The 24,163-nt window shown below is 49.8% G+C and overlaps 1 protein-coding gene across 1 annotated transcript; it reads right to left on the bottom strand.

Annotated features, from left to right (window-relative positions):
• Positions 1 to 13,628: 13,628 nt before the first annotated feature.
• LOC136458631 (F-box/kelch-repeat protein At3g61590-like) lies at positions 13,629 to 16,191 on the bottom strand. Its single transcript, XM_066458568.1, has 2 exons — positions 15,948 to 16,191; positions 13,629 to 15,112 (listed from the first exon to the last, which is right to left on the bottom strand). The coding sequence occupies exon 2, from the start codon at positions 15,086 to 15,088 to the stop codon at positions 13,874 to 13,876; it is 1,215 nt and encodes a 404-aa protein (XP_066314665.1). The 5' UTR covers positions 15,089 to 15,112; positions 15,948 to 16,191; the 3' UTR covers positions 13,629 to 13,873.
• Between the last annotated feature and the right edge of the window lie 7,972 nt (positions 16,192 to 24,163).

The raw sequence follows: 24,163 nt of genomic DNA, 5'->3' as shown, positions 1-24,163 counted from the left end.
GGTTTGGAGCAGCTCATGCCGCTCCTTGCGCAGCCGAGTGACCGCCGTGGCATCCAGACTCACCCTCTTCTCTAGGGCATGAGCTTCTCCTTGCCCCCTGCTTCAGTTCGCTTTCCTTCTCAACCTCAGCCAGAAGGTTGAGGATCCACTGGCGGGTCTTGGCCTCCTTCTAGAGCAGCTTGTCCCACTCCTTCCTAACCTTGGTGGCCTCCTCATTGTCCCTCTACAATCTCGTCGATAGGGCCTCGAATGCCCTCTTGGCCTCGTTAGCATGCCGATGGACCTCGGCCACCCATGATCGAAGACTGTCCACCTCCTCGGCGAGGGAAGTCAGCTTGGCCACCCTCTACTAGGCAGCAAAAGGATGAGCGATCACCTCCCTGCACAGCCATGCCTCCTCAATGAGGTGGTCCTAGGTTTCCTTCTGCTCATGAAGGAACCAAGACTTCCCCTGGCTGTGAGCGATAAGGGACTAAAAGGAGACGATGGTCAGAATACAAAAAATATATAAGGAAAGAAAAGGGCGAGAAGCAGGGTCAAGTGAATACCCGACCGGAGGGAATGATGGTGTCGTGCGTGGTCCAAGGCTTCGAGCATGGACGCGACCCCCACATCGAGGCTCTCCCGCTACATGCTCTCCGCAGCGTCATCGAGAGTGAAGAGCGTCAACATCGGCTCCGATCACTGCTGACCCTTCTTGCCATGATGTCCCTGTCAAGACACTCCCTCCGATGATGGAAGGGGTCAGTGGTATGGATGCTAACTCCTCTCCTAGCACCACGACCTCTGGGGACCCCTCAGCCACGTCCCCCTCTGTGGGGGTATGGCCCCCAAGACATGGGCCGCACCATCGGAGGTGGCCTAGCCCACAAGATCAAGGTGTGCACGGCGCTGCTCTGCGTGCACCTCAAGACATTGTATAGTACCAAATAGGATACTTTACTTGTAACCCTGCCCCTCCAGAGTATATAAGGAGAGGCAGGGGTCCTCTACTCGACATCATGTATTCAATACAATACACCAAAGACATAGGACGTAGGGTATTACGTCGATTAGACGGCCCGAACCTGTCTAAATCATTGTCTCTACGCCTTGTGTCACCATCCGGTTCCTGATTACGCGCACCCCCACCGACAAATCTACCATCGCGGGATACCCCTCGGTGGACTGCCAATGATATTCTGTCGACAGTTGGCGCGCCAGGTAGGGGTGTGCGCTTGATCCATGGCGAGCTAGATGGACCTCAAATCAACATTGTGTTCTCATCATCAATATCGTGGAGATCCATGCCGATCGACAACGACGATTCATCGCTACTACACTAGCCCCTACGACAGCAGGTCCGATCTCAGAACCACCTCTGAGGTCGCCTTCACCAACAACTCACCGCCCGCCAGGTGTTCGCCATCAATGCCGACCAGATAACGCCATACGTCGCTGACCAGACATTCTGTCTAAAGCTAAGTCACGCTTTAATATTCTTCTAAATATTCTTCAATCTCCGTATATCGCCATAATGTTTCTCTGAACTGTTTTCTCCATGTTTGCACTCCAAACGATTTTTCGAACCCCCGAATAGTCCTGTTGATGCTCGGACGCCTCCAGAGATGGCCCTGTCTCTGGCTCCTCCCTACACGTGCTACGGGCTTTGCATTATGGGTGGTCGACAGCGGTTCCTTGGTCACGCCTGTTCCTCCTACACGTGCACAGGCTCCGCGCTCGATGTTATAGACTATGGGCTAGCTAGGGCTGGAGACTCAGCTATACACTAACTGTTCGGGCGGTTTTGTATTACACATAAATATATTTTCACGCCAACTAATCGCCAAACTGCATACGCCGTTTCATCACCATTGCTAATTTTTCTCTGGAGTTTCTTTATTTGTACATCATGTACTACCCGCTCTACATATTTGTATTGCAGGATCGTCATCTAGGTGATCGGACCACCTGGTGCTCGGGCTTCTCCATCGATCAATTGGTTGGACCGCTTGGTTCATGAACTCCATCGCTGACTAGTTGATCGAACTGTTCACCGGTCGCGTCTACTCAATGTTCACTTCACCACCGACCAGTCGACCAGAATGTTCGTCGCTTGTGCTTTATCGCCAGTTACGTCGGTTACTCCTCGGCCCTTGAATTCTTCATGCTCGAGGACTAAGTGGGCACACTTCACTGCACGGACATTGTCAGCTACATCGGTGCTCGGACCTCGCCGCCTATGCCGGAGACTCCTCGGTGCTCGGACCTCGCTGCCTACGTCGAGGACTCCTCAGTGCTCGGACATCACCGCCTACGCCGGGGACTCCTCGGTGCTCGGACCTCACCGCCTATGTTGGGTACTCTTCGCTCCTCGGTGCTCGGTCATCGCCGCCAACGCCGGGGACTCCTCGCTCCTCGGTGCTCGGTCATCACCAGCGACGCCGGGGACTCCTCGCTCCTCGGTGCTCGATCATCGCCAGCGACACTGGGGACTCCTCGCTCCTCGGTGCTCGGACCTCACCGCCTACGCTGGGTACTCCTCACTCCTCGCTCCTTGGTGCTCGGTCATCACCAGCGATGCCAGGGACTCCTCGCTCCTCGATGCTCGGTCATCACTAGCGACACCGGGGACTCCTCGCTCCTCGGTGCTCGGTCATCGCCACCAATGCCGGGGACTCCTCACTCCTCGGTGCTCAGTCATCACCAGCGACGCCGAGGACTCCTCGCTCCTCGGTGCTCGGTCATCACTGCCAACGCCAGGGACTCCTCACTCCTCGGTGCTCGGTCATCACTAGCAACGCCGAGGACTCCTCGCTCCTCGGTGCTCGGTCATCGCCAGCGACGCTGGGGACTCCTCGCTCCTCGGTGCTCGATCATCGCCGCCTACATCGGGGACTCCTCGCTCCTCAGTGCTTGGTCATCGCCGCCGACACCGAGGACTCCTCGCTCCTCGATGCTCGGTCATCACCGACAATGCCGAGGACTCCTCGCTCCTCGGTGCTCGGTCATCGCCACCAACACTAGGGACTCCTCGCTCCTTAGTGCTTGGTCATCACCAGCGACATTGGGGACTCCTCGCTCCTCGGTGCTCGGTCATCGCCGCCAACACCGGGGACTCCTCGCTCCTTGGTGCTTGGTCATCGCCACGGACACCTAGGACTCCTCGCTCCTTGGTGCTTGGTCATCGCCGCCTACGCTAGGGACTCCTCGCTCCTCGCTCCTCGCTCCTCGGTGCTCGGTCATCGCCACCAACGTTGGGGACTCCTCACTCCTCGGTGGTCGGTCATTGCCACCGACGCCGGGGACTCCTCGCTCCTCGGTGCTTGGTCATCGCCGCCTACGCTAGAGACTCCTCGCTCCTTGGTTCTCAGTCACCGCCAGCTACACCAGGAACTCCCTGGTTGGTCAGAAATCACCGACTACGCCAGGGACTCCTCGGTGCTAGGATCTTATTATGTCCCATCGGTGTGCTATCAAGCTGCTCCATGCTGTTTGGATCAGGGTGCTGATCTTAGGCGACACGTCTGGGGTCTTGATACGTGCATGTCAGACGACGTCGGCAAGCTTTCAGACTTATTTTTCTTTGACCCTGCTACAAGATTCATTCTTCATCTTCTAGCAGGCTTGGGGACTAAATGGGCACACTTCACCTTGCGGTGAATGTGCTTGTTCTCATCTCGAGGCTACGCCCGGGGACTGGCTGCCTGCTCGGCTGGTCTTCTACTTTATGATCCTGGCACTACGTGACTGCATCACCTACTATCAGGCTCAGGGACTAACTATGGGGGTTTGGCCCCCAAGACATGGGCTGCACCATCGGAGGTGGCCTAGCCCACAAGATCAAGGCATGCACGGCGCTGCTCGGTGTGCACCGCAAGACATTGTATAGTACCAAATAGGATACCCACCCCTGTTGGCTCCTAGGGTAGGCCAACGGTACAGCCCGTTTCTGCTAGCTCCCCAGACGTGCTCTCCCCTCCGTGGAGCAGGAAGGGTTCTAACTCCTACAAGGATGAACCAATACCTGTCAGCACATCCTCATTCTCCATGTCATCCCACTCGATGTCATCGACTACCTCATCGTCGTCTCCATCATCATCATCATCATCGTTGTCGATGTGCTCCCCTCGCTCCCATGCCTGCAGCTTCCACTGCTTCTTCTTCCTCTTATCCTCATTTGCCTTCCTCAGTCACTCACCCTCGACGTGATTCGCCACCCTCATGGATGAATCCCTCAGCAATGGCGTCGGGTGATCCATGAAGATGAGGTCCCTCGGCTGGTCCCGTCCCTCTCAAAGTTAGTATCAAGTGGTCGGGAAATCAATTGAAGAGGAGGACTGAGGAGGGGAAACTTACGAAGATAACGTGGCTTGGTCCTAGACGCATCAGAGGATGTCCCGACACTAGGAAGACAAAATCAAGGGGGCACCCGCATCATCCCGCAAGGGCTCCATGGCCTCCTTAATGTGTTGCGTGATCTTAGAGTTGGGGAGTGCCCCCTCGGCGAGCACCGTTTCGTCAAACGACGCCTCGGGCGCTATCGCGTATAGCGGGAGCGCACGCGTCATTAACAGCACCACCCTCCTTGTGTGGTAGGCCCTAATGACGCCAGACCCCTTCAAGCCATTCTCCTTGAGGATGTGGATGGCGGCGATGTGGTCCTAGATCTTCTTCTTGTCCTTCTCCAGGATGCCCCACTTCCTCCATGACTCTAGGGCCTCTTCGATCAAGCGTCTGGTGAACTCCAATAGAGGGGCGGTGACATCATTCTTGGAGTAGAACCACTGCGAATGCCACCCCTTGTTGGACGTTGACAGCCACATCGACGGGTACCTACCGACCCGGTTGTTCTGGAGTTGGATGCCGGTGCACCCCATCGGCATGTGCAGCTCCTGCCTGCCGCTCTTCTCCCTCTTCTTCTGGAGGGTGATGGCAAAGAAGTACTTCCATGGATCAAAGTGGGGACTGATCTCTAGGAATCCCTCACACAGGGTGATGAACACCGCCATGTGCTGGATCCCGTTGGGGTTGAGATGCTGCAGCTCGATCTTGTAGTAGTGCAGTAGGCCCCGAAGAAATCTATGGGCAGGGGTCGTGAACCCATGCTCATGGAAGTGGGTGAACGACACTAGGTAGCCATCAGGCGGCGATGGCAGATCCTCCTCACTGGGCAGCAGTCACTCCTCGGCCGAGGTCCGTGCGCAAAGAAGACCGCGATGGATGAGGCCCTCCATGCGCTGGAAGGTGATATCATAATGGCACCACAGATCCATTGGAGGTGAGGATGGTTGGATGTGGGCTCAACGGCGGTGAGGATGCGAAGACGGGGAACCCTATTCGATTGGTGGTGGCGGTCGTGGATACAGAGGCAAGGATGTAAGGTATGGAACTCGGAGGGTGAACCCTTTGGTTTCATAGGGGCGACGGGTGCGAGGAAAACAACCACCTGCCCAGATCTCTATGCTTGCCATGATCTGCCACAACGTCTCGCCACGGAACGTGTGCATGCAATCTCTGTCTGTTCCCTCGAAAAACTTGCCAGATGTTTTGCCTCTCCAGACAGGCCATGACTTGTCACAAGTAAGAGGAATACATATCTAAAAGTGCCTCTATGGCCCGGCTAGTCCTAGGAGTTCACAGGTCAGCCCATTGACAGGTTCGACAACCGCTCTAGACACCTTTAGGGTGAGAGGTGGAAAGGGATGGGCCCTGCTAGCGGCTGGTACCCAGGCAAATGAGCGCCGCGGGTGTCTTGGCCCATGATTGAGTCTTGGCCGGTTACGATCCATGGTTTTTATTCGAAGAAAGGTACTTAACCCTCGGGACCGGTCAAACAGACCCGAGAACTATATGGATTGACCGCTGAGAATCTAGGATCAGTCGTCAAGCGAACCCAAGTTGGATCCCCATGAACGGGATACTAGGGGTCCCACTCAGACTAGCCCATTAAAGCTCACCTGGTGCCATTATTCGTCCTTAGAAGAAAATCGTGGCACGGCTTGGCCCCTCTATTTTTATCAGAAAAAACGCTTGAGGGAAGACAATCACAAAGACGAACCGATCCTCGACTGAGCCCCTGCTATAGAGGGGGCTCGAGGAAAAGGAATCACCGCCCCCAGGTCATGCTGTGGGCAACAAAAGAAGGCCAAGACCTTCATAATCCTCCCGTTCGGAAAAGCCTCCAAAGGAGTATTCTACTCCTTCGCGGGCTCGGGGGCTACTATCGGGGACCAATACTAGGGTACCCAAAAAGAAGGAGCTAATAACCATCAACATTGATACATCCGAGTAGTCAAGAGCGCGACTACAGCTCCAACTGACCCCCAGGTGCACAAGCTTCGCCTCGCCCGACCTCTGAGGCTGCGGGCTCTGCCTCGCCCGACCTCTGAGGGCTGGTTCTACCTCGCCTAGCCTCTGGGGGAGGACTCCGCCTCGCCTGACCTTGAGGCCGCGCGCTCTGCCTCGCCCGACCCTTGGGTCTGCGCTCCGCCTCGCCCGGCCTCTAGGGGAGGACTCCGCGTCGCCCAACCCTGAGGCTACGGGCTCCGCCTCGCCCGACCTCTGAGGGCTGGTTCCGCCTCACCCGGCCTCTGGGGGAGGACTCTGCCTCGCCCGACCCTTGGGTCTATGCTCCGCCTCGCTCGACCCTTGGGTCTACGCTCCGCCTTGCCCGACCTCTGGGGGAGGACTCCGCCTCGCCGGAGCCCGAGGTCGTGGGCTCCGTCTCGCCTGACCCTTGGGTCTACGCTCTGCCTCGCTCGGCCTCTGGGGGAGGACTCCGCCTCGCCCGACCCTGAGGCTACGGGCTCTGCCTCGTCCGACCTCTGAGGGCTGGTTCTGCCTCGCCCGGCTTCTGGGGGAGGACTCTGCCTCGCCTGACCCCGAGGCCGCGGGCTCCGCCTCGCCCGACCCTTGGGTCTACGCTCCACATCGCCCAGCCTCTAGGGGAGGACTCCGCCTCCCCCGACCCCAAGGCCGCGGGCTCCGGCTCGCCCGACCCTTGTGTCTGTGCTCCGTCTCGTCCGACCTCTGGGGGCGGGCTCCGTCTCGCCCGACACCGAGGCTGCGGGCTCCGCCTCGCCCGATGGAGACCCATACCGCCGCCAAACACTCTAGGTCCAAGCGAATGGGCCTGGATCAAATCTCTGATGCCAGAGAGGTGACTGACACACCCCGATATGACCCGTGGCCGTGATGGGCCATACCTAGGGATTCACATCAGGAACAACGTCGGGTGTACCGGTGCTGTTCTGTCTAACCCTCGTACGGGCACTGACAGGTGCGTCAGTTCACCACGACGTCCGCCAGGACGGAGTAGAGCGCCACGACCGGGAAACGACGCCTGCGCATGGCGTCAGTGATGGACAGGGCCGTGACGTGGAGCTATCCCTGTTGACGTCTACAGGGTCGGCAGGACCCGCGTGAATTTGGATCACAATTCAACAATCTGCTAGATATATAAAATAAAAAAGATCAACAAAAAATAAAAGCATGACAATTTCTGTTCATCAATGCAATGACCTATTCAGCTAAGCAATCCACATATAAGCATCGAATAGTCCACGGCATGGTTCCAATCTCCAGTTCTCCGCGGTTTCTGTAGCCATTCACGTTGTTGTCGCATTCCATCTCTCGATCAGGCCAAGAAGCGAAGCGACTCCCTGAAGCCACAAAAGTGCAGCGTGGACTGAGTTGCATGGTAATTTCACGTAAACTTCTCCAAGAGATCAGTCACGTTCAATCCATAACAGACTGGAACACGCAAAAATACAGCTCAGAATTGGCTAATTCTATGCCCGAGAAGGAGAAAAAGGATTTGCCGATGAAGAAAGTCCAAGAGATCAGGCTTGCGGCATCTTCAGTTCTATGGATGCTAGGCTAACTCATGGTGACAAGGTGGACTTCCATGGAGGCATGGAGCCAAGTCTGGTGTTACCAGACAGTGGCGTCATTTGGTCAGAAGTTTATGTTTCTCACTGGTGGTGGAGGTCTGAAGAGTGTTGTTTTTGGTGATACTAGTTGCTGTTGTTTGCTCGTACAGTAAGTCTCATTGGGATTGGTGTTCTAGATTGGTATATGCCAATCTAAGTGCTGTAACGGATCAATTGAACCATATTTTGACTTGAGTTGAAAGACCGGGCTTGGCCCTAAAACTCTAGAAAAATATTTTTCTCAGTCCACAAATATACATAATTGTAGTTTGAGGACAAATTAAGCAAGATGTGAAATTACTCAAATATATATCCTTGATTAAAGCAAGTCTAATCTTTGATTACTCATATATTGTACCTATAATCCCTTATGTTTGTAGACAGAGTGTGTAATTGATGGATGCGTGATGATGATCGTCCGGGCACGCGTAAAGCCTATACTACTATGTGGTGGATCAGAGCTGTTTCGCTGAAAAGCCGGGCTGAAAAATATTGTTCACTGATTTATTGTAAGAGAAAAATACTGTAACTTGACTGATAAGCCAGATTGATAAGTTTAAGCGAACAGGTAAGGTGGGAAGGTGGTTGTACTAGCGAATGTTAATAATGAAGCGCTGATCTCGTCTAAAAAGGCACCGGCCGGTCAGTCTGTTACTATGGATTCAACGAATCTTGTTCGTTTGGTCAGATTGGCGTGTTCCAGGGGGCACGCTGACGGTGGCTTCACATATGCGATTGTAAGCTTGTTCGTCGGTTCGTGGTGCGAACTTATGCCAAAGAGATCTTTTATACTTCTTTTTTTTCAATTGTTTTTCAGATCTTTATTTTATATAAGGATATTTAACTCGATATAGACGTTTAATTTAGTAGCCCGGAAATAAAGTCTATAACCCTCTTTTTTGAAAAATAAAGATAGGTCATTTTTGTAATAAAGATATGTGCGCGGTCGCCCCATAAATGCCATAATATCGTCAATTCGAGTTCTGCTTGGATCGAACCAGACGGACACGCAATGCCGGCGTGATGAACGGTGCGTGCGTAGACCAGTAGTAGTACTTGGCAGGTTTATATGTGTGTATACATTCCCTGTGGCTGAAGAACAGAACTGCAGGAGGAGACTCCACGTACGCATGGTTGACAACTCATTAAGGCTTCCTTTGGGAGCCAGGGAAGGCACGCCCCGGGTAGGACGGAATGGGATTTTTTTGGACTAATTAATCCTTGCTATTTCTCTTCCCTGACCCCTATTGGTCTTTGGTTTCCTTCCCCATCCCGTTTTCTCACTGTTGCACGGCGCTCGCTCGCACAGCGAGGCCGGGGAGCGACGCCCGCACGTCTGTGGTCAGGGAGCGACGCCCGGGGAGGCAGGGCCGGCCCCTCGCGTGGGCATCAAATTTGGCCCGTGCCACAATTAGCGTCGGGGTCACGCCTAGGGAAAGTGCCGGGTTATTTCCAAACGAGGCCTAACAGGTTTATTGCCAACTCGCGCGACTACTAGTATTTTGTTTGGGAAACTTGTGGCTTGCGCTTCCCGTTTTCCGGTGGATGGTTATCACAAAAATTTGACCTGTCTCTCCATTTGTTTCCATACTACTGGTACTTTTTCCATGGAAATTCGACTAGCTCATGAAACATGGTGTTGACTGGACAGCTCTACATGCCTAACTTTGATGCCGGCCTGATCTTCCCATGCTCTACATGTCCTGTCACTAGTCGTATTTTGTTTGAGAAACTTATGCCTTGTGCTTTCCGTTTTCTAGTGGATGACTATACGCATGATTAGGCCGGTCTTATTAGTCGGAGATTTTATGTCTCTGTTTTCAAGACGTGACGGTCTTGAAAATTAAGCATGAAACAGTCTCTGTCAGTGCATAGTTTTATTTCACTGTTTCGTATGCTAGATTGAGCATTTAATTCTTCCATGTTGTCACAATTAAAAAAAATTGAACCTTAAATCATCTGCCGAGTATAAATACATGTGGTGATTTTTTCATAATTGCCATAAGAGTTTAACCACTTTGTTCAGGTAGCACTTGTAAAATTCCTTTGTTCCCAAACATATGCACATTCTCAGAGATCCAGAGGCAAAGAACATATAGCAGTGGTGCAGTTATATTCAACCTCTCCTTATTTGTATCTGAGGGAGCAATAATTTTTGAAACATAGAATATTGGCATTGTAAAATTTAAATCAAGTGGAAATAGCATCTCACTGATTTAATATAGCAGAGAGGAATTCTTACCAAAATAATCGATACATCTGAGAGGAGCAGCTGAACAACTCCACAAAGAATTATGCCATGCTGGAGATCTTCAAATAATTTCCTTACCACAAAAATCATAGTCTGGCAGATATTCAAATAAACTTTAAACTACCCCATTCCTGAAAGACCACGTCTTGTTTGTAATGTATTTCCACATACAATTGCTTCTAACTTTAAATCAGTCAAGTTGTGTGTTACTGTTGAGAAGTGCATCTATTGGCATTATGCAGATGATTTCACAGGAAATCTGTATGGAGGGAGATATTTCAGTTCTTATATATATTAACTTCAGTTCAGTTCTGCTTTTATCTATTGCTCTTGTGAAAAATTGATTTCGGTTCAGTAATGCTTATTGCCCTGTTCGCTTGGCTGATAAGCCATGACTGAAAGTATTGTTGGCTGATTTATGGTGAGAGAAAAATACTGTTCGTTGGCTGAAAAAGTACGGCTTATAAACCAAGCGAACAGGGTGTATATTTGAGTGCATCTCTTGAAGTTGCTCTTATGATGTACTACAAAGGTACTAGAACACAACATGAAGACTTGCAGACCTCCTAGGATGTAGGGTCCGTTTGGTTTGTGTCCAGAATCTGCCGCGCCGCATTTTAGGCATGCCAAATAGAGTTAGGTAGGTGTTTGGTTTGCTGCCTAGGTTAGGCTACCAAACAATCTCAGGCACCGCTGCAGTGCTTTGCCACAGGATTTCTTGCTGAAAGTGCGGCGAACGATTCGTTTGCCGCAACTCTATCGTTGCAAACACTTACTGAGCCACCTCCTCCACCACCAGTCCCGATTTCCGTGGATCCACATGCTGAATTGTGGAAGAGGTTAGAAGCTTTGCCTATCTGTACAGATAATAAAATCACCGTTGGTGTGTACTTGGCTCGAGCTGAAAATGAAGGTATGCGTGGTTGGCTCAATGGTTCCAGTAACACAACTTTGGAGACTTGGGTGTACCGGTTCTTGTGTGACCAAGATGGTAAGCAATGATAGTCGGACTTTTACTGAAGGGTGTTTTGGTGAACTTTTGCTTCTTTTGCACAAGGAACTATGGAAGTGCTCATCATCTAAGCATACTGACCATTGAGGCTTCTGTAAATTATGTGTTGATGCTTTTGGATAGGGTAGACTCAAATGGTCCTCTGCAGCTAATGTCGGTAGTAGTTGATGATTCTGTATGACTGTATATAGCCCAAATCTGAAGACCAGTAGCTGCTGCTGCTTTTGTATAGGACAGACTGAAGTGGTCCTTTGCAACTCATCGTGCTTTTGTGTATACTAATACAGCTAGGGTTTATAATGGATATGGCAAGTTGTCATCCTGATGTTAATTATTGCTCAGTTATGTTCACTGGTGCTAATTACTTGCATTCTTTTCCACCGTGTTGGAGTGAAAAGTGTCGAAATGCTGGTGTGATGACTTCAAGTGGTAAGCTCACCTCTTCCTTGAATAAGGTAATTGTAATAAACTTTGGTTGTGAACCAAACACCTGCCACATACATTTGCCAAACTTGTGGCAGCTCATATGGCTATGAACCAAACAGTTGCCGGAGTTAAATCTGCCACATTTATGGCTCCTTTGGAACGCGGGATTGGAAAACACAGGAATAGGATATGATTGTATGTGTAAAACTGAGGATTAGAAAACACAGGAAACTTGCAGTAGTTGTTGTTTGGATGGACATAGAAAATTTGTAGGAATTGATGAGCCTGGACGGATGTTTGTTTTCCTACGTTTCTCCTGGAAAATTGATAACAAAGGATTCTTTCCTCCAAAATTCCTATGAACCAAAGGAGACTACAGTAGCCATTCCTATGGAATTGAGAATTCTACATTTTTCCTATGAAATTCCTTTGATCCAAAGGAACCCCTAAAGTTAGACATGGTAGTGAACCAAACACCTTATTTTTGCTTGGCATGCCGCTACTCTGGCATATGCCTAACCTTAGTTGCGGCAAACTATGGCTATGAACCAAACAGTTGCCCATAGTGCATAATACTTGATGCAACACAAGAAAAGAAATTTAGAAAAGAGAAATTTTCTTCCCTAGACAGCGGCAGCTCTACTCGGAGTCTCGGACCATGGCTTCATGTGGGGTAGATCCTGCTCATCTCCCTTTCACCTTGCACAGGCCAACCGAAACATGCATGTTGCATTATTGTCACTTTTTTTTTCTCTTTCTTGATTTTTGGAGAAACGTAATCATCGATTTCAGAAAGGAAAAATGTGCCGTTACAAACTATTACTGAGAACAATCCTACAACTATTCACACATTAAGAGCTCCCTGTTTGCGAACAAATATCAGAACTGAACCTGTTGGTGCACACTGTACATCCACGTTCTCCATGTCCTGCTCAGCCAACAGGCACCATCACTTAGCCAAACCAACATAACAAGCAGATTAACAGTGGAGGACTATAACAAAATTACTTCAGGTGAGAGCCCCTAAGCCAGGCCTCATCCATGACAGCTGGAACCAACAGCGAACGACAGGAGTCAGCTTGCACACAATGCAAACGAGACCCTGCATGGATGCCACATCAGACTCAAAACCCTTCAGATAAGAGGTGTGGAGAGAACAAGGACCAGGATTTAGGTAAAACACAATCTGCAAAACTACTAACACCACCATAGGCACGACACCATGCTGTTAAACAATCTTTCTGCTTGGGACTGAAAGGCTACCCCATGCTGGTAAACAATCTTTCTGCTTGGGATTAAAAGACTATGTTGTTGTCGTCTTAAGCAAAAAGAGAAAACAACTCTAGGGGAAGAGAAAAAAAAAGACCACACTGAGAACCACGGATATGGCTACCCGCCCAACCATCAATGCCTAAGCCGAGCACTACTCGCACACAGCAGACAGCAGCTGCAGTAAGTGTTGGAACCTCATCAATGGCGCCTCTGACTCGTATGCACCGTGCTGGTGCTGCAGAGTCATGGGGGCACCATCTCAGACAAAGGATGGGCCAGCCCCCACAAGAGGAAACCTGGTTTTGGCCCATGACGATTCTAGAAAAATGAGCAAGGCACTGGTCAGTGGCCAGAGAAACGACTTTCAAGCGCTGGGTGAGACCAGTGCCCCGAGCCGTTTGCAGCAGCAGCCAGCAAGCCACAGAAGATGCTGGGCCAGCATGGATGAATGAATAGTTACAAGAAACAAAATGTGAACAGTCGAACTTGTCGATTAAGACCGGAAAGGGACAAATAGGGTGTGGGCTCAAAAACATATTGGATGACATCATTTACAGCACTGAAACTTTTATCGGCCTGGTCATGCTGTAAACCTCTAACCTGTAAAGGCAACCTGTCACTCAATTATATGCAACAGGTTAAACATGACGCAGTTCAGGGAAGAACTTGGAAATCTGATAAACATAGTACATATATGTACCGTTTTTTTGCAAACAAAGGTACATCTTAATACTGTTTCTGCAAATCAAGGTACATCTTCGGCCATACGCAAGTGAGCACATGTGAAGCATTCTATGTATTTATAATCTGATGTCAGAACAAACAAATAATTGCATCATGCAGGGCCAATGAGGGGCCATCAGTGGTTACAACTCAGAAAAGGATAACAGGAAAATGGTTGAAAGAATGCGACAAAACTTGCATGGAATTTCCTGAATAACAATTAACATGGTAGCTGATCTGATTCCACTAAAAGGCAAAAAGATAAATTGGTACATATTAAGCTGCGATATCAAGCCGGGGTTCAAAGCAAAACCCAGTGAAAAGCTGGAGAGGAAATCTTTTGCTCACAGGGCATTTCACGGACCACCTCCATAGCTTTTGCATCATGTCAAAAACAAGCAAAGCAGTTGCACCATAGCTTTGTATGTAGACAAGGTCATCTATACCGCTGCAGGCAAAAACATCATCGAGTTCACCAAATCCTTGGAAGAACTTGTGGGGCATCCGAGCTACCTCATGCCACTGTTTCTCATGGAGCTCCCATATTCCTATTCCTTTAATGATATCAGGTCTATTGTGCTTTGCAATTCCACCAACCAAAACCAGCTTCTCATTTAAGTTTACCAAACGGCCACATGTGAGAGAACAAGGTACTGAGATTGATGTTTGCATTAACGAAGTCTCAGATGGTTCACCAACAAGGTCATACATGACAAGGCCATGACGGGGGTTGACATTGCCAAGAACACCAGTGGAATGAATCAAGCAGTACAGGACACCGTCACATATGACACTATCATCACCTCCTCTCCAACCAATGAACACTTCACTCACAGAAGTTACCCATGTACCACTCGAAGAGTCGTACTTGTATACTGAAAAGTCCCATCGGACAAAATCTTCAGGAATCTGCTTAGATTTTGCCAATGTAAGGGAGTACTTATGAGACAACCGATCCACCTTCATGGCAATGGTACTGTAGTCTGGCAATGTTTCACCCGGAGGCTCTAAAAGCCTCCTGCAGCTTTTTGTTATAGGGTTAGATACAGATATGGTGTTCCTGTTGTCATTGTCCATGAAGCAAACTAGGCCACAAGAAGAAGAGACAAAACAGCTGCTCTTGTCAATATAAGGAAGCTCTAAATCATACCACTTGCGGAGGATGGGGTCAAAAGCATAACCAGCAGCAGTTTCATTAGAGGTGAACATGAAGTACCATGGCCGTTGAGGCAGCATGTGGGTCCACACAAATCTGCTTGAATAGATAATGCCATGCCATCTCTTGCACACTGATGTTGCCCTCATCATGCTTGCTATAGGCAAGAATGTGAAAATCCTCTCCAGGATATCATCAGGAACGACAGCATCCAATGATACTGAGAAGTCGTTGCCACCATTGCTAGCTTCAGAAACAACTCCAGAGTTGAATGCAGGAGTTCTAATGTGATCAACTGGAAGATAGTCCCACGATGACTCCATGAGATGGATCATGAAACAAGCAGACAGAGAGATGACCTGAAGAAAAAAAAATAGATTTGCTTCTTCTTACACATAGATATAGACATATTGGAAAAGAAAGTGAAAATCAATTGAAACCATATTGTTTTAGAAGACAGCATTGGCCTATTCTCGGTCAACAAAATGGGGCCTAAACCTAGGTGACTAATAATCCAAGTCCAAGACAATCTAAGACAATGTTATACTCGATTTATCAAAATGAGAAATGTGAGCTGTCAGTTACTGATGCATGCGGAGTACCGTCTACATGCCATGTATAATACACCCGCACACCCTATATAAATTACACTGCTTGTAAAGCAGTTAAAAAAACCATATATGCTAGCACTGAGTGGCATAGCTCGTCTGCTACAACAATCTTATTATCGATCTACCATAGTGCTAGTTCATACACCTTAATAATTGTTTGCACATAGTCTAAATACTGTGGCGAACACTGGACAAACATATCACCATTAGACAGGTTAGCATTTCTTGATAAGAGTACTTAATCTTCCTATTCCCAAACAGAAAAGTAACCGCCATATGACAATCTTTCGACAGATCGCCATGCTCCTGCAATGGCAGGATCATCTGTATGGCAACACGGGCAGACCTCGCCATTTCCCCTGCGATCATTGGAAGATAAACCGCACCCGCACCTTAATTGGGTACAAAGGAAAATAAATTGCGCTCGCATCCAGCAATGTCGGCCTTGCGCAGTAAATGAGGAAGAAAATATATGTATCATTTATACACTTAATTGGATCAGATCCGCACACAAATAGGTTACATTAGGGTTTGGGGTGCTCGGTTTCGCACAGCAGTAGAGAAGAGAGGAGCGCGGGCATACCTGATGGGTGCTCGTCGCCGGCGAATACCAGGAGAACGGCGGCGGCGCTCGCCTCGTCCTCGCTGCCAGGAAAGCCTGTTTGGGACCGATTCTTCAGCCGATTCTGGCCAAATAAATGGCGAACGGCCCCGAACGCACCGCTCCTCCAGCGCCCCTGGGCGATGCGATTTTCACGGCCACGCTGCCCCGTCCTCGGCCGGCTCCTCCGCTGGCGGCGCAAGACAAGGCAGGCAAGGGGCGGGAGCCCATATATGTAACGGAGAAGGGCGTTGGGAAAGTCCGCTTTCCACCTTTCTTTCTTGTTTTTTTTATTAATTTAATTTAATATTTAGTACCTTTAAAAGAAAAATAAATTCATCATTTTACATTAAATCTACATAATAGATTAGGCTATTTGGCTTGTAATTTGATATTCCATAATATTCCTAAGCTCACAACTAAGTCTATTTCAAATTCATAGGGTGGTAGATGAAAATTGATTCTATTGATCACTATGCTATAATTTTATTCTTCAACATATAGCACACTCTTCAACTCAATTCCCTATAATAGAAATGCAACATATAAGTATGTCCATTGTATGCCGAACAATAAATATATAAATAAATTCCATATATAATTATATTAGCTTAATTAATTTATGTCTAAATTATAATTATTAGAATGAATTCATTCCAAGGATACAAACGGGCTACAAGGGAATACCATGTTCAGTTTCCAAATGAAATTAACTTTTTCTTTGTTTTGAAGACACTATTTTAGCCATCTGATAAATATATAACATTGGAACATTTCCTAAATAATGCATAAAATAATTAGCCAATCAAGTAATGAAAACTCAAAACATTCATCATCATTTCCTAAATATCAGTTTGGATATTTGCATTGGTAAGAGCATCTTCAATAGTTCTAAAAAAACAATTGGTAAACCAATAACTTTTTAAGTGGCTCAAAAAAGGTAGGAGCATATTTATTGGGTTCCTCCGATCATTTTCAAAATCTCGCTCCTAAAAGTCAAATTTGTAATATGAATCCAAACTATTTTCAAACCTCTAGATAGACCCATTGATCGATACACATGCATATTTCTATGTGATTAGATTGATTTTCCCAAGTGCGAAAAAGTTAGAAGTTCGGATAGAAAGTTGTTGGAGAGCAAATTTTTGTAGTCTTCCTAAAAATCAAGATTTGGAATGAGTTCTGAAAAACTCTTGGAAATACTCTAAGTCATACAAATAGGTTATGACAAACTTACATAGGAAACCAACTTATGGCTTGAGCCGCTGCCAACTAACAATATTTACCATTTAGGCTCCGTTCGCGTCGCTGAAAAAATAAGTCGAAACATTGTTCCGGTTGATTCGTTGTGAGAGAAAAACACTGTTTCGGCTAAAAAACAAGCTGAAAAAGACGAATTATAAAAGAAAACGAACAGGGCCTTAGTAATGATGTACTCACTCTGTCCAGGAAAACATGCAACAATGGGTTACGTGTCAGATAAAGTTGTTCACGTTTGACTAAGTCTTTAGTGAATAATATTCATATTTATGACTCTAAATTAATTTATTATAAAAATATATTATATATTTGATCTAATGATATTTATTTGATATTATAAATATTTATAGTTTTTTATCTATAATTGATCAAACATGATTTACTAAAATATGATGTTATGCTAGAATTACATGTTTTCCTAGACGGGGGAGTATATTATTATCTTCTATGAATAATAGTACCTAATACAATACTATCTACTCAAGCAAACGACACAGGAGCTCATAAAAGAAATATCTTCCATTTTAGGACATTGAAATCAACAAATGAACACTTCCAACTAATTTTAAATCACTTGGAAAAATGTGAATACTAATCAACTAAACATTTTCCTTCCTTTGCTGGCAGCAGGGTACAACACTCTTTTGAATGTCTTTATTTATTAGGAGTATTTTTTAAAAAAGAAAAGAAGGATACAGCACGAAAGACGGAAAGGACACGAAAAGCAGATACAGCACACTGCACACAAATCAGCAGCTCAAGCCCACGGGATTGTGGCAAAAACGCGAAAATCCCCCCGGACCCGGAGTCGCATCCCATCCCATGCTCGCTCTCCGCACCGCACGCGACGTGTCCCGTCATGGCCACCGCCGCACCGATGCGGCGGAGCACGTCGCGCACGGCGCACCCAGTCGCATGGCACGTAACAATCGCCCGCACGGCTGGCTCCTTGAAACGCAACGCCATAAACAATTGCCGAGCACAACGCTGCCGCGCGCGCCAAAACCCCAGGCTGGGCAGAGCCAGGCCGGCCGACCGGCATTCAAGCGCGCCGATGCGGCGCTGGACCGCTTCCTGCCACGCAGGCAGCAGGCGGCAGGCGCGCACCCCACCACGGCAGCCGACGGCTCGGTCGACCGGCGTACGCCACTACGCCATGCCAGACCCCGGCACGGCAGCTGAGGCACATCTATCCAGAGCTCGTTCGCCCGTACTGCGGGCTCCTACCACCGGCCGGAGCAGTAGCACTTTAGCACAGTGGTTGGACCGTAAGGTGTAGAACTGTAGCGTACATCTACGTATATACTTCCTCAGTCCCATTGAACGTGTCGTTTTTTACTTTTAGAGCACTTGTTTTACCGTTTGTTTTATTCAAAATTTTTATGTAAATAGCAAAATAAATAAATAATTATTAAAGTATCTCTGATAATAAAAATAAGTCATAACAAAATAAATAATGTTTATATAAAAATTTTGAATAAGACAAAGTGTTAAACAAGAAGTTTAAAAGTAAAAAATGGCCCTTTCCATTGGACGGAGTGAATATGTGTGCGAGCCGGCTTTTGCTAGCTGCGGGCAGCATGCCCTCGGCCGGCCGGCAGCGGCCCAGGCGCAGAGGGCCGGCCGCTCGCGAAGAAAGCAACGTGCCTGCCATGGCATGGACAGTTCACAGTTGGACACGCCGTGCCCCGCCATAGGCGCGCCCCGAGATGGACCATCCTACCTACGCACGGCAACTACGGCGCGCCGTATTGGGCTCCGCGGCGCGTACGTCGACTCGCCTGTTTGGGTTTTTTTATTCACGCCATTATAATTTTTCAAGTTCGGACATACATCATTATAATTCGTTTATTCGGTGAAGTGCCATTATAACTTCATTCCTCACTCGTCCATGTCATTCTGTACACGTTCCGTGTACATGAACCCAGTGTCAGGCGAGTACGTGTACACGGAAGCGTATGGGCGTTAAGGATCCGCCTGCTCCGTTAGCCCGCCCGCGACGCGCGAGCGGAGGGGCGGCCGGCGCGCTCACCCCTACCTCGCCGCATCCACCGGCACGAACTCGTCGCCACCATCGAGCCACCGCTCGGGACGCAACGCTCCGCGACATTGCTGGGTCCCGCTCCGCCGGGTCGAGGTCCCGCTCCGCGGCCGGGTCACTGACGACTATTGGAACTGATGGTGACCACCGAGTTCACGATCTTGGAGCTGGCTTACAGCCGGTCCGGCTCATTACCCCGAGTCTGCGCTCTCATAGGTCCCAGGTCCACCGGAGCTGACAACATATAAGGCATTGGGCCTTCCCAACCCAAAAGACTAGCCTAATAGGTGAGGATTCTCCCGTCTTATATGTTGTACTCCTCCACCATCGCTACATGATATAGGACTAAACCCCAATAATCTCTCCCTTAGTCACACATCGGGGTGCCCCTGCCATATGTCTGACGCTCGAGATTTTTTTTATCGGGTTTAGCTTTTCTGACCATGGGCTCATGATATCAATTGTTGGAACCGACGGTGACCACCGAGTTCACGATCTTGAAGCTGGCTTACAGCCGGTCCAACTCGTTACCACGAGCCTGCGCTCCCACAGGTCCTAGGTCCTAGGTCCACCGGAGCTACAACAAATAATGGCTTGGGCCTTCCCAACCCAAAAGACTAGCCTAATAGGTGAGGGTTCTTCCGCCTTATATGTTGTATTTCCCCACCATCGCTACACGATGTGGGACTAAACCCCAACAATCTCTCCCTTAGTCACACATTGTTGGAACCGGTGGTGACCACCGAGTTCACGATCTTGGAGCTGACTTACAGCCGGCCCGACTCGTTACCACGAGCCTACGCTCCCACAGGTTTCAGGTCCACCGGAGCTAACAACATATAAGGCATTGGGCCTTCCCAACCCAAAAGACTAGCCTAATAGGTGAGGGTTCTTCCGCCTTATATGTTGTACTCCCCCACCATCGCTACACGATGTGGAACTAAACCCCAATAATCTCTCCCTTAGTCACATATCGGGGTGCCCCCGCCATATGTGTGATGCACGAGATTTTTTTATCAGGTTTAGCTTTTCTGACCATGGGCTCTGACACCAATTGTTGGAACCGATGGTGACCACCGAGTTTACGATCTTGGAGCTGACTTACAGCTGGCCCCGCTCGTTACCACGAGTCTGCACTCCCATAGGTCCTAGGTCCACCGGAGCTGACAACATATAAGGCATTGGGCCTTCCCAACCTAAAAGACTAGCCTAATAGGTGAGGGTTTTCCCGCCTTATATGTTGTACTCCCCCACCATCGCTACACGATGTGGGACTAAACCCCAACAACGACGCGTACGGGAGCGCCAACAGCGTTGCTGCCGCTGAGGGCGCATGCTTTGAGGTGTGCGGCACGGCCGTCGGGGAGCAGGAGATCACGGCGGAGGACATCTTCTTCGCCTGGCCATGGTGAGGAGGCCGACGCCAAGGCAAGGGCCCACACGCCCATCTCCATCTCAACCTCCCCCTCCCCCTCGTGTTTCCAGTTTCCATGGCCCACACGCTGGCCATGGCGTACACCTGTAGCCGCCATGACCAGGGCGAGCTCAAGATTGATGATGTGCGTGGTGAGCTCTCGGAGGTACAGCAGGCGGCGGCTGATGTCATTATAGGGAGGCACGGGGCCACGCACGTCATGCCCACCTCACCAAACCCCAGATCAGCACCCCGCTGCCATACATCCACACGCCATATACCTAGGCGAGCATGCGGGGTACAGTGACGAGTGCATGGGGCCGGCGAGCATGAGGGCTGGCGGCAATAGCTGCAGTCGCGTCGACATCGCCACATCTACGTGGAGGCTAGCAGCCGTGGCCTTGGCACAGCACGCGTCGCGGACACCAGCCTATCTGGCTCCTCTGTGCGCGTCTACGAGGTGTCCGTGAACGGGACCGGCCAAGCCGGTGTAGCTGTTCCACGAACGAGCTAGGCCAGCTGCTCTGTGTCCTCATGCATGGCCTCCGCGGTGACCTGCAGCACCAAGTGCCCCACCAGTGGCCACTCAGCGCTCGCGCTTGCTGGCGTGGATGGGGGTGGCTATAGCCTACATACCAGTGCTTGCGCGTTCCAGTCCGTTCGCGCGCAGGCCGCCGTGGGCAAGCGCCACCACTCTAGCTCGCGTGTTGGCTGCGTGGGCGAGCGCTCCTCCGTCGTGGGCCGACTCAACGGAGCATGTGGATCCTTAACGTTCGTACGCGTCCATGTATGCGTAAGCTGCTGACAGTGGGTTCATGTACGTAGAAGGTGAGAACCGAGTGTAGCTCGGGTGTCAAGGCCCGGTGGTTAGACCTTGCTAGCCAGAGCTCGAGCCCCCGTGGCTGTGAATTTCTAGTCCGAGTTCACCCCCAAAAATAACTCTTGCCTCTCGCTCTTTGGAGCCACAAAAGGAATGCGACGTGTCCCATTGTCTACGGATCTTTTGATGGATCCGATGATCTCACAAAGGACGTGATCTAGTGATCTGAGTATAGTTATAGGTTTGTTTGTGTATGCGTGGTGAGTGTGTGGTGTTGGTATAGGTCTGTATATGAGCAGATACTACAGCTGTACCAGATGAGAGGCATAAAAAAATGTACGTAGAAGGTGTACAAAATGATATGGACGAGTGAGAGATAGCATTATAATAACAGTTCTACTAATAGACGAATTATAACGACGTATCTCTAAATTTGAAAAATTACAATGGGTGAATAAAAAAACCCCGCCTTTTTTCGTCCAGCTACCTGCCTGGCTGGACAAGCGATGCGTGCTGGCTGCTAGGTAGGGGTGGTGGTGTCCTATGCCTGCGCACGCGGGCAGGGCCAGCGCAAGCGTGCTGTATGCTGCAGTGCAGTGCTGCACGCGGATACGGCCGGGCCTGGCCGGGGTTGGGGTTGGGGTTAGGGCCGGCCGACCCCAGCATCTGCATTATGCCACTATACGTTCGTTTGCTGATTCGTTATAAAAGAAAAATACTGTTCGTTCGCTAAAATGTACGGATTATAAGCCAAGCGAACATGGCAATATTTTTCTATTTGGCACTAACACGATGGGTCGGTCTAGACACGGCACGGAAAAGCACGGCCTAGGCATGGTCCGGCCCATTTAGCATCATGCCCGTGCCTGACACGGCCCGCCCATAGTGCCGTGCTTGGACCGCCATTTCGCCCCGCAGTACCGGCCCATGCACAGCACGGTTAACAGGCCGATAGGGCTGCGGCACGGCTCAGAGTCGTTGATCTATCTCCCCCGCTCCTCTCGACTATTGGATGTGCCCGTTGGAGCGGGAGGGGTATATAAACCGCCTCGCCCCCGTCGCCCCATATCCCACCTAAACCCTAATTTATTTTGAGCGCCGCTCTTTCTCTCTTGTCTCGCTCTCTTCTCTGGCTCTCTCCGCTGCGACGGCGACTCTCCTCTCCCGCTCCAACCTCCTCTCTTCTTCTCCCAGAGCCACCGGTGGCCGGCACTAGCACACGGCACGACATAGTACCCCCCCCTCTTCTTGATCTCACATCGTCGATGTAGCCTCGTCCTCTCCTTGTCATCCTCCTCTTCATCTCCGTCGACCTCACTAGATGTCGGCTCCTCTGGTGCTCCGGATTTGAATCCGTTGAGGAGCCAGAGGGACGGATCCTTGTTTCATCAACATTGCCGGTGATTCTAGTGCTCCAGCTATGAAGGTAAGCCTAACCCTAACCCTAACTTGCTAATCCTTGCTAACCCTAACCCTAGATTTGTACTGACGTGTCTTTTTTGTAGCTATTGAGGAACCGGGGCACCGGCGAGTGACGATGCCTGGTTCCAACGACAAAATGATTGAGGTCGGCACCAACGAAGAGAGGTGGTTCTGAGTTTATGTGATCTTAACATCATGTGATCTTAAGTTTCTGTGAACTTGTAAGGTTGAATCTTTGATAAGTTCCCTGAACTTAACCTTGAGTCTGTATTGTATAAGTTTGAGATGATAAAGTTATTGTCCTTGATATTCTGGTCATTTTGAGGTGTTAGACACTTATAGTGCTAGCACCGGCACGAACACTATGGGCTGTTGTGCCTAGTGGCACGGCACGGCATGCCTAAGTCACGATTATACTGTGTCTGGGCCGCTAAGTCGGCACGGCGGCACTATCAGGCACGGCACGGCTAACATGTCGTGCCGCGTAGTGCCATGCCTGGCCGTACCCGTGCCGTGCGGGGCGGCCTATTTGGCCAACTATATATATGCCACGCGCCTCGTTGCTGTTGCCGGCCGCCGATCGATCACGTGCAATGCAGCGCGCTCATCTCTCGCTCTCAGGCATGAAATTTTTGTATTTTGGTCCCTTTTGAAAACATTTTTTACAAAAAGACCTATGCCAAAACGTTTGCTGAAAATAGACCATTTTTAGGCGTCTTAGAACATAACGCCAAGGTATGAGGGTCGGCGTCGACTGACACGACGCCGAGGTCTTGCCATGTCATGGATGACCTCGGTCGATGGTGACATGGTGGCACATGAGGTCTGACATGTCGGCGTTGTGTCAGCCAACGCCACAGGCCGAACCTCGACGCTGTGGGACTACACGTCGAGCTATTACCACCATCCAGCGCGTGGCCCAAGCGGCCCAACAACGCTTCGTGGCCCAATAGCTCGGCGCGGGGTCACTTAACGCTGAGCCACCAGACTCGGCGTGGCCCGACTCAACGCCGAGGTCTGGACCCTTGAAGCCGCGCCGCGGCCCCCTTCTTCTTCCTTCCTCCATTCTGAAACCGTCGGCTCTCTCCCAAATCCCCCCACGGCCCCCACAAAACTCTAACCCCCAAATGCGACCCTAGGTGCCCGAATCTCGTCTCCCAAAGCTTCCTCGAGGTAATGGTCCCTCCTCTCCTCCAATCTATCCGCGTAGATGTGCTTGCATTGTCTCTAATCATGTGGAA

The sequence above is a fragment of the Miscanthus floridulus genome, chromosome 6 (assembly GCF_019320115.1).
Source record: "Miscanthus floridulus cultivar M001 chromosome 6, ASM1932011v1, whole genome shotgun sequence".
Taxonomy (NCBI): domain Eukaryota; kingdom Viridiplantae; phylum Streptophyta; class Magnoliopsida; order Poales; family Poaceae; genus Miscanthus; species Miscanthus floridulus.
This window is presented reverse-complemented; position numbering and strand designations above follow the sequence as displayed.